A 12,306-nucleotide genomic window follows, 5' to 3' on the forward strand; every position below is an offset into this window, starting at 1 on the left:
TTCACATTGAAATTATCTGGTAGGTCTTGAAAATACTTATATCAGAGATTCTGCTTTAATAGGATCAGGTTGGGACTTAGCCATTTGTTTAAAACATCTTGGGGAGCCTGGGTGGTTCAGTCAGTTGAGTGTCTGACTCTTGATTTCAGCTCAGGTTATGATCCTAAGGCCATCTAATTGACTCCACATCAGGCTCCGTACTGAGCGTGGAGCCTGCTTAAGGGTCTCTCTCTGTCCTTGTCTCTGTCTCTCTCTCTCAAATAATTTTTAAAAACCCTATCTCAAATTATCCTGATGTGTATCCAGTGTTGAAAGCTATCCATCTGTGTTTTGTTCCTGACATCTTCCTCAGAGTCCACCATTTCCTCCATAGGTCTTAAGTCTAAGAGCACCAATCTCTATTTACCTCAAACCGTTCCAGATCTGAAAGTCTTAGGTGTTCACTTTCATTTGTGTTTCCTGTTAAGCCTCCAAGTGAGGTCCAGTTGAACTCTCCAAGTGTCCTGGTTAAGTTTACTGTTCCTTTCTTTTATCACTCTCTCTGCTTCATTACCCTAGAAGGCTTGACATCATTATCAGTTCAAGATGTCTAATTGGATAATTCCACTCTCTCCCTCCTCTGTCCCCACTATTGCCACTGACCCCTGACACTGATAAAACTAGAGTAAGACCAGGATGCCAAGGAAAAGAGATGTGGCATATTCTGTAACATACAAAACAAAGGAAGAAGACTCTTCCCCCCTCTAGAAGGGAAGATAAATGCCCCATTAGCTGTAGAGATATCAAATGAGCGTCCATCAATATGTAAACATCTACCAAGTGTCTGTATTGTTCCAGGCATTATGATAGGTCCTGGATATGGTAAAGAATATGACATGGTTCTTGGTCCCAAGAGGTTTACAGTCTAGGGAGGAAGATAAACTAGTGAATAATTATAACAATGTATCTTAAGGAGATCTAATAGAAATCTCTAGAATGGAGTATAAGCACAAAGGAGAAACTGGTGTGCCAGAAAATGTTTCACAACCAGATTTTCGGTGGGGGGGGGAGGAGGGGACAAAAACCCAATTTGTGTCATGAGCTAATTTCCATAGTATAAATATGAAATCACAGATGATTTCAAGTTACTAACATGACCTCATTGAACACAGTTGGGAAGAGGTGCACACAATTGGCTCTTGAAAGCTTGCAAAGTCAGCTCCAGCTTGGATGACCAACTGTCCTGATTTACCTGGAACCATTACAGTGTTAGCACTGAAAATCTCAAGTCCTAGGAACCCCTCAGATGGCCAACTTAGGCCCAACTAGCAGAAAGTCCTCAGTCTTTCCCAAGAGGGTCATAAATGGTTCCAGAGAGGAGATATAGCTCCAGCAAATTCCCTTAAGTACATAAATTCTCCACTGTTGCCAGTGGACTCAATAGCGGGCAACCAGGTGTTTAAGAAATAGAGGAGCATGAGACCAGTGCTGTCAACCCCCAAACCCCTGGGACCTCTGAGGACTCAGGAAGTTACCGTGAGGAGCCTGCTTGCAGCATTCTCCCTCCTCTTCCCCCACTGAACATTCATGAACCCTTCCTAATAAGACAAATCAGCAGTTTGCCTAGATTCCGGCAGATAGGGAGAAATGAGAGTTTACCTATGAAAACATTTGACAGTTTATCAGGCTGGAAAGCAGGCACCCCTAGGAATAAACATACTGGAAACCTTGATCATCCTGCTTGCCTCATGAGTTTCTGCCTTCAAACTGCCGTTGCTAAATTTCAACCCCCTGGCACACCACAGTCCCTTAGCTATGATCTCTCCACTAAGGTAATGTGTTGATGTGGTACACTTATATATTGCAAAATGATTATCACTATAACCTTAGCTAACGCCTGCATTATGCATAATTACCATTTCTTTTTGTGGTGAGAACATTCCAGATCTACTCCCTTAGCCAGTTTCAAGTATATAGCACAGTGTTATTACTATAATCACTATAGTAATAACTTCCAATAGCTTCCAGAATTTATTCATTTTATAACTGGAAATTTGTACCATTTGATCAACATCTTCCCTTTCCCCCTCCCCCATTCTAGTCTCTGTTTCTGTAAGTTGGCTTAGATTCCAGCTATATGTGATATTCATTTTGCATGTAAGTGTGTGTGTGTGTGTGTGTGTGTGTGTGTGTACCACATCTTCTTTATCCATTCATCTGTTGATGGACACTTAATTTGTTTCCCTGTATTGGCTATTGTGAATACGGCTATAATGAATCACATTGTCTTATTTCATCTTCCCAAGATTTTGCTACATAGGACAGGTATTAGTCATAGTTTACAGATGAAAAGCAGAAAACATGATTCTATTTGCCTCAAAAAGATACTCAGAGCAGAATTTGACAACAATGCCTTTCCTGCACATATATTTTGCCCACAGGGAGAGGCTATCCATTTTGCCTTGCAAATAGTGGTAGCTGGCCTTCATTTTTCACTTCACTTCCTATTGTCTCATCAAGAGCATTTCTTGATCTCACAGCTCTGTAAGGGGTCCTTGGCTTTCCTGATCAATGGACAAATCACAGGTCTCAGCCAGTGTGTCTGTAAAATACTAGCATTCTAAGAGCTGGACTGAGCTTTTCTATCATTAAATTTAAAAATAATAATTTTGAAAGGGACAACAAAATTTGGTTAATCAGAAGTCAATGGTAGAGTTTCTGCATCCAGATTGTATAGGTTAGAATTCCATCAGTTAGTAACTGAACAGTCAGACAACTTATTAATCTTTCTGTTTCTTGGTTTTCTCAACTGCAAAATCGGAGGTAATAATACTTACCTCACAGGGTTTTTGTGAGGATTAAGCTGTTTGGCCAGTGCCTGGCACACAGTAAGTGCTTTGTATTTTGCTGTCATTCTCAATTTTATTTATTTTTTAAAAATGTTTTATTTATTTCTAGGAGAGAGAGAGAGAGAGAGCGTGAGCAGGGGAGGGTCAGAGAGACAGGGAGTCACAGACTCTGAAACAGGCTCCAGGCTCTGAGCTGGCAGTCAGCACAGAGCCCAACACGGGGCTCGAACCCACGAACCGCGAGATCATGACCTAAGCGAAAGTCGGACGCTTAACCGACTAAGCCACCCAGGCGCCCCATGTCATTCTCAATTTTAAATGTTAATCCCTTAAATTTCTCTTCAACTCTTGGCCCAGCTTACTACTTATCTATTAAGTACAAAATGGTTTCTGATTTAGGACAAAATTATGTAATCAGTTATTTTAAAGGTGCCACACAAAGCAACATCTCAGGGGCTCATTCAACACTCCATAGGAATCAGGTCAAGATGTGAGGAAGTAATAAAAATAACACTGAGCACTCACCACGTGCCCAGCTTCCTGCCAAGCTCATTTGGCGCATATCCTTGTAACAACCCCCAAGACCTTGTTATCTTTCAGATGGAGAAGAGAGCCTCAGAAAGGGTAAGGAGAGAAAAACAGCATCATGCCAGGGTCAAGGGTAGACATCCTTGGCGGGATGGATACCAATGTGACCACAAAGAAGTGTCTTTCCCAAACTGGACCTCAGTTTCCCTAGCTCTGTGACTTTAAAATCTATGCAAGTTTAGCCCAAATTGCCAACACTGGCTCAAGGTACGACTAACTAGCTGTGGCAATAGTCACTGCTTATGGTGGGGAGAATTCAGGCATGGCTGAGGCTCTGCCCAGCACAACTCTTGCCTGCCTCCACCTTGCTCCTGCGTAAAATGCCCAGGCCAACACCTGGTTCTAATCCTGGCCCACATTTTTAATCTCCTCAGCCTCCTCCTGATTTCATGGTGGCTCCAACAGAAGCTCCATTGAGATCAGTGTACAGTGAGCCCTCTGCCCTCTGCTCTCCAGCACTTTCTTGGAGCCTTCTTGTCTCAGTGCCGGGATACCAAGCAACCAGTTTCAAATATTTACCGAGCAAATTGCAGCAAGCCAGGGCTTCTGGGGAACTGCACTGGAAAGAGCAAACAAAACGCCACTCCCATTACATTTTGATAATACTTCAGGGCTTACAAATGACCCCTACATCCATATGTCACTGAGCACCTCCTACGTGCCACCAACCAAGTGCTCGCTGTAACCTGGCACTGCATCCCAAACACGACTGCAGCCAAACCTCACTCTACCCACGGGCAGGTGCACCTCGACTTTAAACCTGAGACAACAACATCCGAGAGATGGGTCAGCTTGCCTGGGGCGGGGGAGGGTCATACAACCAGCGAGGGACAAAGCATAACTGAACTCTGTAGGCCCTACTCCCAAGGCCACATTACGTTGTTGTGTATTGCTGACGTCACTCACTCACGTCTGTTCTGCAGTAGTTCAGCGGCAGGTCACAGTAGGCACACACGTGCTCAGCCCCAGAGACTGTCTTGCTGTAGTCTCTCCCTGCGGTGCCCTTCCCCCACCTTCACCCTTCCTTATTTATGTACCTATGTACGTACCTACGTATGTGTGTGTACGTACATACTACGTATTTTGCTTGCCTAATTCTTAACTCAGATTTCAAGAACTAGCACAAATGTCAACCCCTCCCTAAAAATTCCTCTTCTTCCTCTCAGCTATTTGCACCCATCGTGTGCCCTGCTGTAAACATCGCGCTCTATTGTAAACGCAATTGTCATTGATCTGCTTGCATGTTTACTTCCCTGAGAACAAGACCTGAGCTTCATCAAGCAAGTCTTCCTCACCAGGGCAGTGCTGGTCCCACAGCAGACCTTCACTACTTATCTGATGAAGGAAGCGGAGGGAGGAAAAAAAGAGGAAAGAAGAAGGAAGTGGGCAGGGAGGAGGAACCATTCAGAGGAGATTCTAATTTGCCTGCGGCATATTGGCTTTTAATTAATTCCCTTGTCTCTTATGAGAAGAATATTCCTATTTCCCAGTCTTGATGCTCTTGCTCTCCAAATACATCAGGTCACCAGGACTGATGAGTGGGAGTGTCCTTAAATAGGAGTGTGCTTAAGGCTGGGTCCTGGAACTTCTTGGTTACCACACAATACAGAACAACAGTCTGCCTATCATATCCCTCAGCTAAATTTTCACAAACTCCATCCCCAGAGATTGCTGCAAGCTGGAGGAAGATTTTCTTAAGATGGTCCCTTTGATCCTAATTGTTAAGCTCTCCTCAAACTGCACCAGGACAGAAGCCTTTGGTTGGGTATCTGTTTCTCCACTCTGGCCCTTCTGGCTGGTGGGGCAGGGTAGGGGCTGCAGTATCCGAACTTGGTACAAGACCCAGCCTCCCTCCTAGGCACCTGAAGTGCTGAAGTTGGCCTGTCTCTGAGTCATTTCCCAGAGTGGGTGATTTTGGCATTCATTCTGCCCAGGTGACACTGCCTCCAAGTTCACAGCATCTCAGTTTGTTTTGTATGGCTCCTCCCTCCAGAAAAATGGATCGTTCATTTCCTTGTTTAAGATGCAGGCACATGGAGATGCAGAGAAGTGACATGTAGATGTGCTGGAAGGAAGCAAAAACAAGTCTGAAAGTTCCCAGCTTATTTTTGCACCAGGCAGTGCCTCTTGTAGAGTGAATGGGACTTGCCTCCATTGTGAGCCCGACTGGCACATTGGCAAGCACGCTACCAGGGCTGCATTTCAGTGAGATCCTCACACTCCATGAGGTGCCAGTCATCACATTAGTCACATGAGGCAGTTAACAAAATGTGGTGTTGCGTGTCATCCCCGTCACCGACTCCATGCAGCCTGAATTGCAAACCACTTTACTGCCTGGTGTGAACTATGTGTTTGGAGCTCTAGAGCCAAACTGCAGGTGATCAATGAAAAACAGACCCTCAGAGTGCCAGTTACAAGGTGGAGACCCTGTGAGCAGGAGAGGGTTTAAAATATTCTAGAAGGTTCTTTGCTGATCTGCCTTCCATTATTAATCCTTTACATTTTTTTAAGCACATGCTCTCTGCTGGGCTTCATTTTAGAGGCTTTGTATGAATGACTTCATTTAAATTCTCGTAAGAGACCTATGAGCGGACACTATTATTGTCCACATTTTGCCATGAGGAAACCACAGCACAGAGGGGCTCCCAAACTTGCCGAAGGTCACATGAGTAATAGCAGTTGTTCTGGGATTCAAATCCAGTTTGGGGCATTGGAGATATATCTATATCTCACAATTTCAAGTTTGGAAGACATCTCTCAGATAGATAGATGATAGATAGATAGATAGATAGGCAGATAGATAGGTAGATGGATGTAAATCTTACAAACTTATCAAGTGGAAACATGCAGAATGGAAAACCTAACATCACTGTAAGACAAAAAAACCAAGAGATGGCCCACAGAAGCAGAAGGAAAGATTAGCAGTTCTGTGGCTCCTTATCTATCTGGCCTTGGAAATGTTATCTCACATACGCCTCAAATCTTACAAGGCAGAGGTTGCCCCCATTTCACAGGTGAGGAAATGATGGCTTAGAGGTTAATGGCTCAAGTTCACATGGCTATTAAGGGATGGACGCACATCCAAACTTGGATTCATGTGGGCTCAAAGCCCAGACTTTTGTAATCATTTTTATTAACATCTGACATCTTGTCTTTTTAATGTGTCCCTTGAGTGTCAGTGTAAATGCTGTTAAACAACAAATCAAAAGAAAACAAAAAAAGAATGTTGCTCTGCCTCTATTTTGCCTGTAGTTGAAAGCAAGTGGAATATTGTATATCAACCCACATCCTCACAGCCTTGTCTGTCCTCATACTGGAGTCCCCCGTACCCCCATTCTGGGTCTGGCTCATATTCCTTCAGACCTGCTTTATGTGGAAGTTCTGCTCAGTGGCCTCAGGTTTCAAAAATGAAATCTGATGGGCAAATGGGCCTGAGGTCCCGAAGTCAGCTGCCTGGCTCACTAACAATGAACAATGAACGCTGGAATGTCCACTCCACATACATTCCAGAGAAGGTGGTTACCCAGCTCATCAGAACAAGCCAAGGACACCCCTTGCATCAACACTGGGCGGCACTGATGAATAATATGTCCTTTGTGGAGGCAGTCCCAGCCACGCAGAAGGGGAAATTCCTAACAGACTGTTTTCTCGCTTCCCTCCTTGTCTTTAAATGAGTCCTATCATGTGATCTCTTCATTCTGACATCAAATAGCCTGCTGTTATGAGGAATAAGACTCTTTGGATTAGGAAAGATAACCAACATGGCTAAGAGTGGTCCTTAGAAGGAATCTGGGAACTGTTGACTTCCACCTGCCTGATAGCAGATGGACGTGTGTCTCATGTAGACTTTTATGGTGCATTTGTTTAAAGATGACATGAATGTATTCCCTTACAGTTCTGTAGGTCAGAAGTCCAGCAGGGTCTCACTAAGAAAATGCTGCATGTTCAATTAAGCAAAAAAGAAAAAGCTGTCTCAATGTCATCTTTGTTCCTAACCTGTAGTTCAACATTCTCCCACTGCCCTGGCCACTCCCACCCCCCAGATAGCACTGTTATTTTTGGACTAAATGACACTTCATCTTTTGGCCTTGGATAAACTAGTATGTTCAGAGGGTTTATCCCCTTTTTTCAGCTCCTTTAACTCTATTTTTGTATCAAGGATCCACCTTACTAAAATAGTAAGGGGACAAAAGACAGGAATGTCTTTTCATACTTGACAGAACCAGTCTATCCCTGGCTCCCACGCAGCCATCACCTGGCCAGGTGACCTTAAGCAAGTCTCCACGGGGCTTCTGCAAGTCCTGGCTGCATCTCTGTGCAACTGAGGAAAAAAATGAGTCTCTCTGGGGGAGAAGCAGCCCTGCTGGCTTAGCAAATGTAACCCCAGCTGGACTCCAGCCCCCCCGCCCTCAGCCAGGGCACGGCCTCCCTAGCTATTCGCAGAGCCCTGTGTCTCTGTTTCAATTTATGTGAAGTGGGGCAGATGTAAGTGCCCCACCAGATTCTCTGCACTGAGGAGGCTCAAATAACATACAGAACAATTTATGAATCAGCTTGTTAATAGGAGATGTCTGCTGCTCCAGTTCAATCCTACCTCACTACCCGAACCCTTCACAAAATCCTTCTAATGGAAAGCAAAGATGCCATTCACTCTTCTGAGATTGCCATTTGCCACATTCCCACATTCAGAGAACTTGATCAACAGGCAGGACGGGCTTCGTAGTGTCAGCCCGTGCAGTTGCACAGGCCCAGCACTCAGAAAGGCTTCTCACTTGTTTTAGTGCTCTGATGTCACCATTTCAAGTTCTAAATCTATTTGGAACAAGGACCCTACATTTTTATTTTGCACTGAGCTCTGCAAATTATGTTGCTGGTCCTGCCAACAAGCCTTCAGCAGCACCAGATAGCTTTCTCACACCACACAAGAAATTTGGGAAGAAAAAGTGCTGAATATAAAGGCCCCAATCCTACATAGAGCACAGAGCAGGATGATGCCTGGGACTAAGAGCATGGGTGTTCGGAAGCAAACCATGCTGGGTGCAGTCCTATATTCCCCAAGTCTTCAGACACCATCCTTACTTAACGGGCCTGAACCCAGATGATCTTCTCTGTGAGTTTAGACTCCTAATGGCTACTCTTCTGGGTTAATAATGAAGAAAGGTCTGTAAACGAAGAAATTGTCTGGCATGTGGCAGGTGCTCAACAGATGTAAGTCCCCTTCCAGCATACTTCAGCAAGAGATACTTCAAGAGGGGCCATGCAATGGAGTGATCCCAGAAGGCAGAGAGGTGACTGGAAGCCTTAGAAGGTCCCTTTGGCTTTGCAATTACATGATTCTCTGTTAAGAAAGGCCTAGAAGCCAGCACTCCTCTATTCCATGGATATCAGTCAGAACACTTTTGTTTGCAAGGGTAGAAACCCAACTTACTAACTTCAAGAACATAATAGTTTATTAATAAAAATGGGAAATGCTAGGAAACAGGCATTGCTGTGTCCAAGGATTTATAGAATGATATTCAGTCTCTCTTTCACTCTCTCTATTTCCACTCTTTTTGTCTCTGCCTTGCTTCACTTTGAACTCATGTCCCTTCATGCAGAGGATAAAATGGCAACCCAGGCCTAGACTCACTCTTTCAGCTGAACAAGCCCAGTCAGAAGACATCTCTTTCTGTCTCTATCTCAATATCAACCAAAGAAAAGACTCTGATACTGCTTGGATTATACTCCCACTCCTGAACTAGTCACAATTGCCAGAGTGACAGGGTTTGTGCTCCCCCAAGGGCAGGACAAGGAGGCTCAAGCCTCATGACTGACAGCTCCAATGAAAATACGTAAAATGGGGGAAAGAGAAGCCCCCCCTCAAAGGAATAGCAATGCCAGACAAATAAATGCAATATGTCTACTGTGCCTATGTGGTTTATTATTCCTTCCCAGTGGGAGCCAAAGGAAATGACAACCGGGAGAGGGGAATCGGGTAGGTGGTGTAGACAGTAGCAGGATCACTCCTTCATTGAAGGATGGGAAATAAGTGACACATGTCATCAAAGAGAATCTCTGTGAGGAAAGGCAAAGACTGAGAAAATGCAGGGTAGATTCAAAACTACTAGTTGTGTCACTGCAATTAACCTCACATCTTTACATTCTTAATAGTGATGCATTTATTATGCTGCTTTTGTTTAGGTAACCAATATTGCTTTCCATTTAGTGCTAATAGAAAATTTCCTTTTAAAAACAACTAAGTAAAAACCAGCTAGGTCAGCTGAAAGAAAAATCATAATAAGCAGATAATAATAACATAGACTTAGGTTGCTGTGGACAAATTAGTGCATGTATTATACCAATGACTGAAGTATAAGGAGAAACACTAACTTAGTGTTTGAACAAAACTTTCTCTCCCCAAGGAACAGTAAACACCAGTAACTCTATCTGCTGTTTCTGGTCCATAGGCATCTCTGGCAAACTAAATGTTATATCTCTCATTGTGTGGATGGCAAACCTTTAGCCCAGGTCACCAAATGGATGGATCTGTAATAAAATCCTAGAACCTTCAGCTTCTGCCTGGGAACACATATTCCCTAGACACACTTGTGCCTCACAACAAGAGGGTCCGGGACATTGGCCCACTGTATTATTTTCTGTTTCAGATGCAGTCACACAAAGGTAGGATTGATGTCAAAATATCTCACCCCAGAGACGGCCAGGCTGATTGTCCTTATGAACAGAGGGGCTCATTCTCAGTGGTCATCCAAGGCCAGCTGGCTCCAAGGAGTACCAGTCATCTCTCTGGGGCCAGAGCTTCCCTAGCTGATTTCCACATGTACCCGTGTATAAAGTGGCAGCTGGTCCCCCATTTGGATGACTTCTTCGTCTTCTAAATAGCTGCCAACATCAGCCAGAGATAATTCAAGAATGCCCATAATGTCCACTCACCTTTTCAATTATTTTCTCCAGGCCAAAGCAAGAAGTCATCAGGGTTTTGATATGGATCACTATGTCAAAATGCTGAACAAAGCCTGCAAAGGAATGGGTATGAAATATATTTTGTTTTTAAATTTACTTTTGAAGTTGATTAAATTTGATTTCTTGTCCATGATCTTTCCCATGATCTTAGGAAGATGACTTCCCACTGATCTTGTACATTCCAAGCTAACCCAAGTTAATTACCTCTAGGGTTCTCTTTGTAAAAGATACCCAAACTATAATCAGATCCTAATGCTTTTCAAGATCCAATATGATAGTTAAAAATTGGATACTATGACACTGAATTTGACCTTAAGGTAGAAGAAACTTCATGAGAAGCATAGTCGTGCAATCCTAATGTCATCCAAGCCTCTCTGGTCCCTTTCATGAGAGGTGGTGGGGAATTGGGTCTGATGAGAGCTGGATTAGGGATCTGGGAATGGCATCTAGAAGTAGATTAAGTAAACATAAAACAGTAGTTGAGGTCAAGAATCAAGAGGCAAGGCTAGAGAAGCTATGTACCTCGATGCCTCAGGTAAGTGCATGGCCAAGAATAGGAGACTAAGAAAGAGATCAGGAATAAGGTAACCCCAGTAACAAGGTAAGATGAAGGGGAAAGCATCCAGGAATAAGGCCATGAAGAGAGGCTCTGAGACCTAAGGAGGTCACTGATGAAAAACGTTCCTGGTCCCAGAAATCTGGGTTTTAGTAGATTCACAGGATCAATAACCATCATTATTAATTCCAGAACACTTTCATTGCCCCCAAAACAAACCCTATGTCTATTAGCATCCACTCTCCACTCCCCACCCATTCAGGCCCAGGAAATCACAATCTACTTTCTGTCTCTATGGATTTGCCTATTCTGGACATTTCATCTAAATGGAATCATGCAGTATGTGACCTTTTGTGTCTGGCTTCTTTCACTTGGCATATTGTTTTGCAAAAACAAGTGCTAGATTTTTTACTTAGAAGTAAATCAGTGAAGATTTACTTTCCTAGGAATGGGTACTTGTGATAGAGCAAATATGGCTGTAAATTCTTTGAGACTCCAGAGTAAAAACTAAGTCCTAAGAAGACATATTTTGCTTCAACATAAGGAACTATCTGAATATAGAATAGTCTGTCTTGCCCAAGAAATGTTGGAGAAGTCCCAAGGGAGTTGGGGCTGGAGAAGGCCAAGTAGGAGAGTGATAAAAGAGATTTCTACATAGTAGCTTTTCTTGAATAAATCAGAGAGAGAGGGAGCTAGAAATGAAGGATGACAACTAGCTTGCTTGCTATGGGTGGGGGGGGGGGGGCATCAGACAAAGCTCAGCAGAGAGGAACTGCTTCTCACTCACATCCTGACCTGGCTCATGTTGTATTTGGACAACAGCTGCCGGGAGCCATGCTTGCCTGAAAGTGGCAGGATGTTTATAGTTCTGAGTTTTACTGAGTGGCTGAGCCAGCCTCACAGGTGCTTCCCTACTGCCTCTCGAGTGAGGTCCTGACACCTGGATGTGGGTTGGAGACAGGAGCAAAGTGGGTGTGGGTATAACTCAGCTGCAGTTAATGATACATCCCCATGATTTTAGCCACTCAGTGGCTAAACACATATGGAGTACCTACTGAATGCCAAAGTCACCCAGTGTTTTCTTCTCCCTTTTGGATGTGGCTTCAAGGTGGGACCACTGCTGAGCTGATTACTGCTGTTGGTTGAGCACCTTTTATGTGTCAAGTACTAAGCTAGGCACAACACACACATCATTTTGTGTAACCCTTTCAACAACCCCTATAAAGTTGTATTATAACAACTTAGCAGAGAATGCTGAAGCTCAGAGTTATTCTCTGAAGAGAATGCCTTAAACCTGAGAGTGTATGGACCCATTATTCTTTATGAAATGTAAAAGGATTCTTATCATTCTTCCTCAAAGAAACACAGAAACAG

The 12,306-nt window shown here is 43.7% G+C and overlaps 2 protein-coding genes across 2 annotated transcripts in view; one reads left to right on the forward strand and one right to left on the reverse strand.

Moving 5' to 3' along the window:
• FAM91A1 (family with sequence similarity 91 member A1) overlaps positions 1–4,343 on the reverse strand; it is an 83,587-nt gene extending 79,244 nt beyond the window's left edge. Inside the window, exon 1 of the mRNA XM_077764388.1 lies at positions 4,323–4,343. The gene's annotated coding sequence lies outside the window, so the exon portion shown is untranslated. The remainder of the gene's footprint in view (positions 1–4,322) is intronic.
• Positions 1–12,306, forward strand: part of ANXA13 (annexin A13) — a 52,410-nt gene that overhangs the window by 13,051 nt on the left and 27,053 nt on the right. The window contains exon 3 of the mRNA XM_077764399.1: positions 10,368–10,443. Within this exon, the coding sequence (XP_077620525.1) occupies positions 10,368–10,443 (76 nt within the window). The remainder of the gene's footprint in view (positions 1–10,367; positions 10,444–12,306) is intronic.

This window comes from Crocuta crocuta, unplaced genomic scaffold (assembly GCF_008692635.1).
Source record: "Crocuta crocuta isolate KB4526 unplaced genomic scaffold, BGI_CrCroc_1.0 scaffold260, whole genome shotgun sequence".
NCBI classification, from domain to species: Eukaryota; Metazoa; Chordata; class Mammalia; order Carnivora; family Hyaenidae; genus Crocuta; species Crocuta crocuta.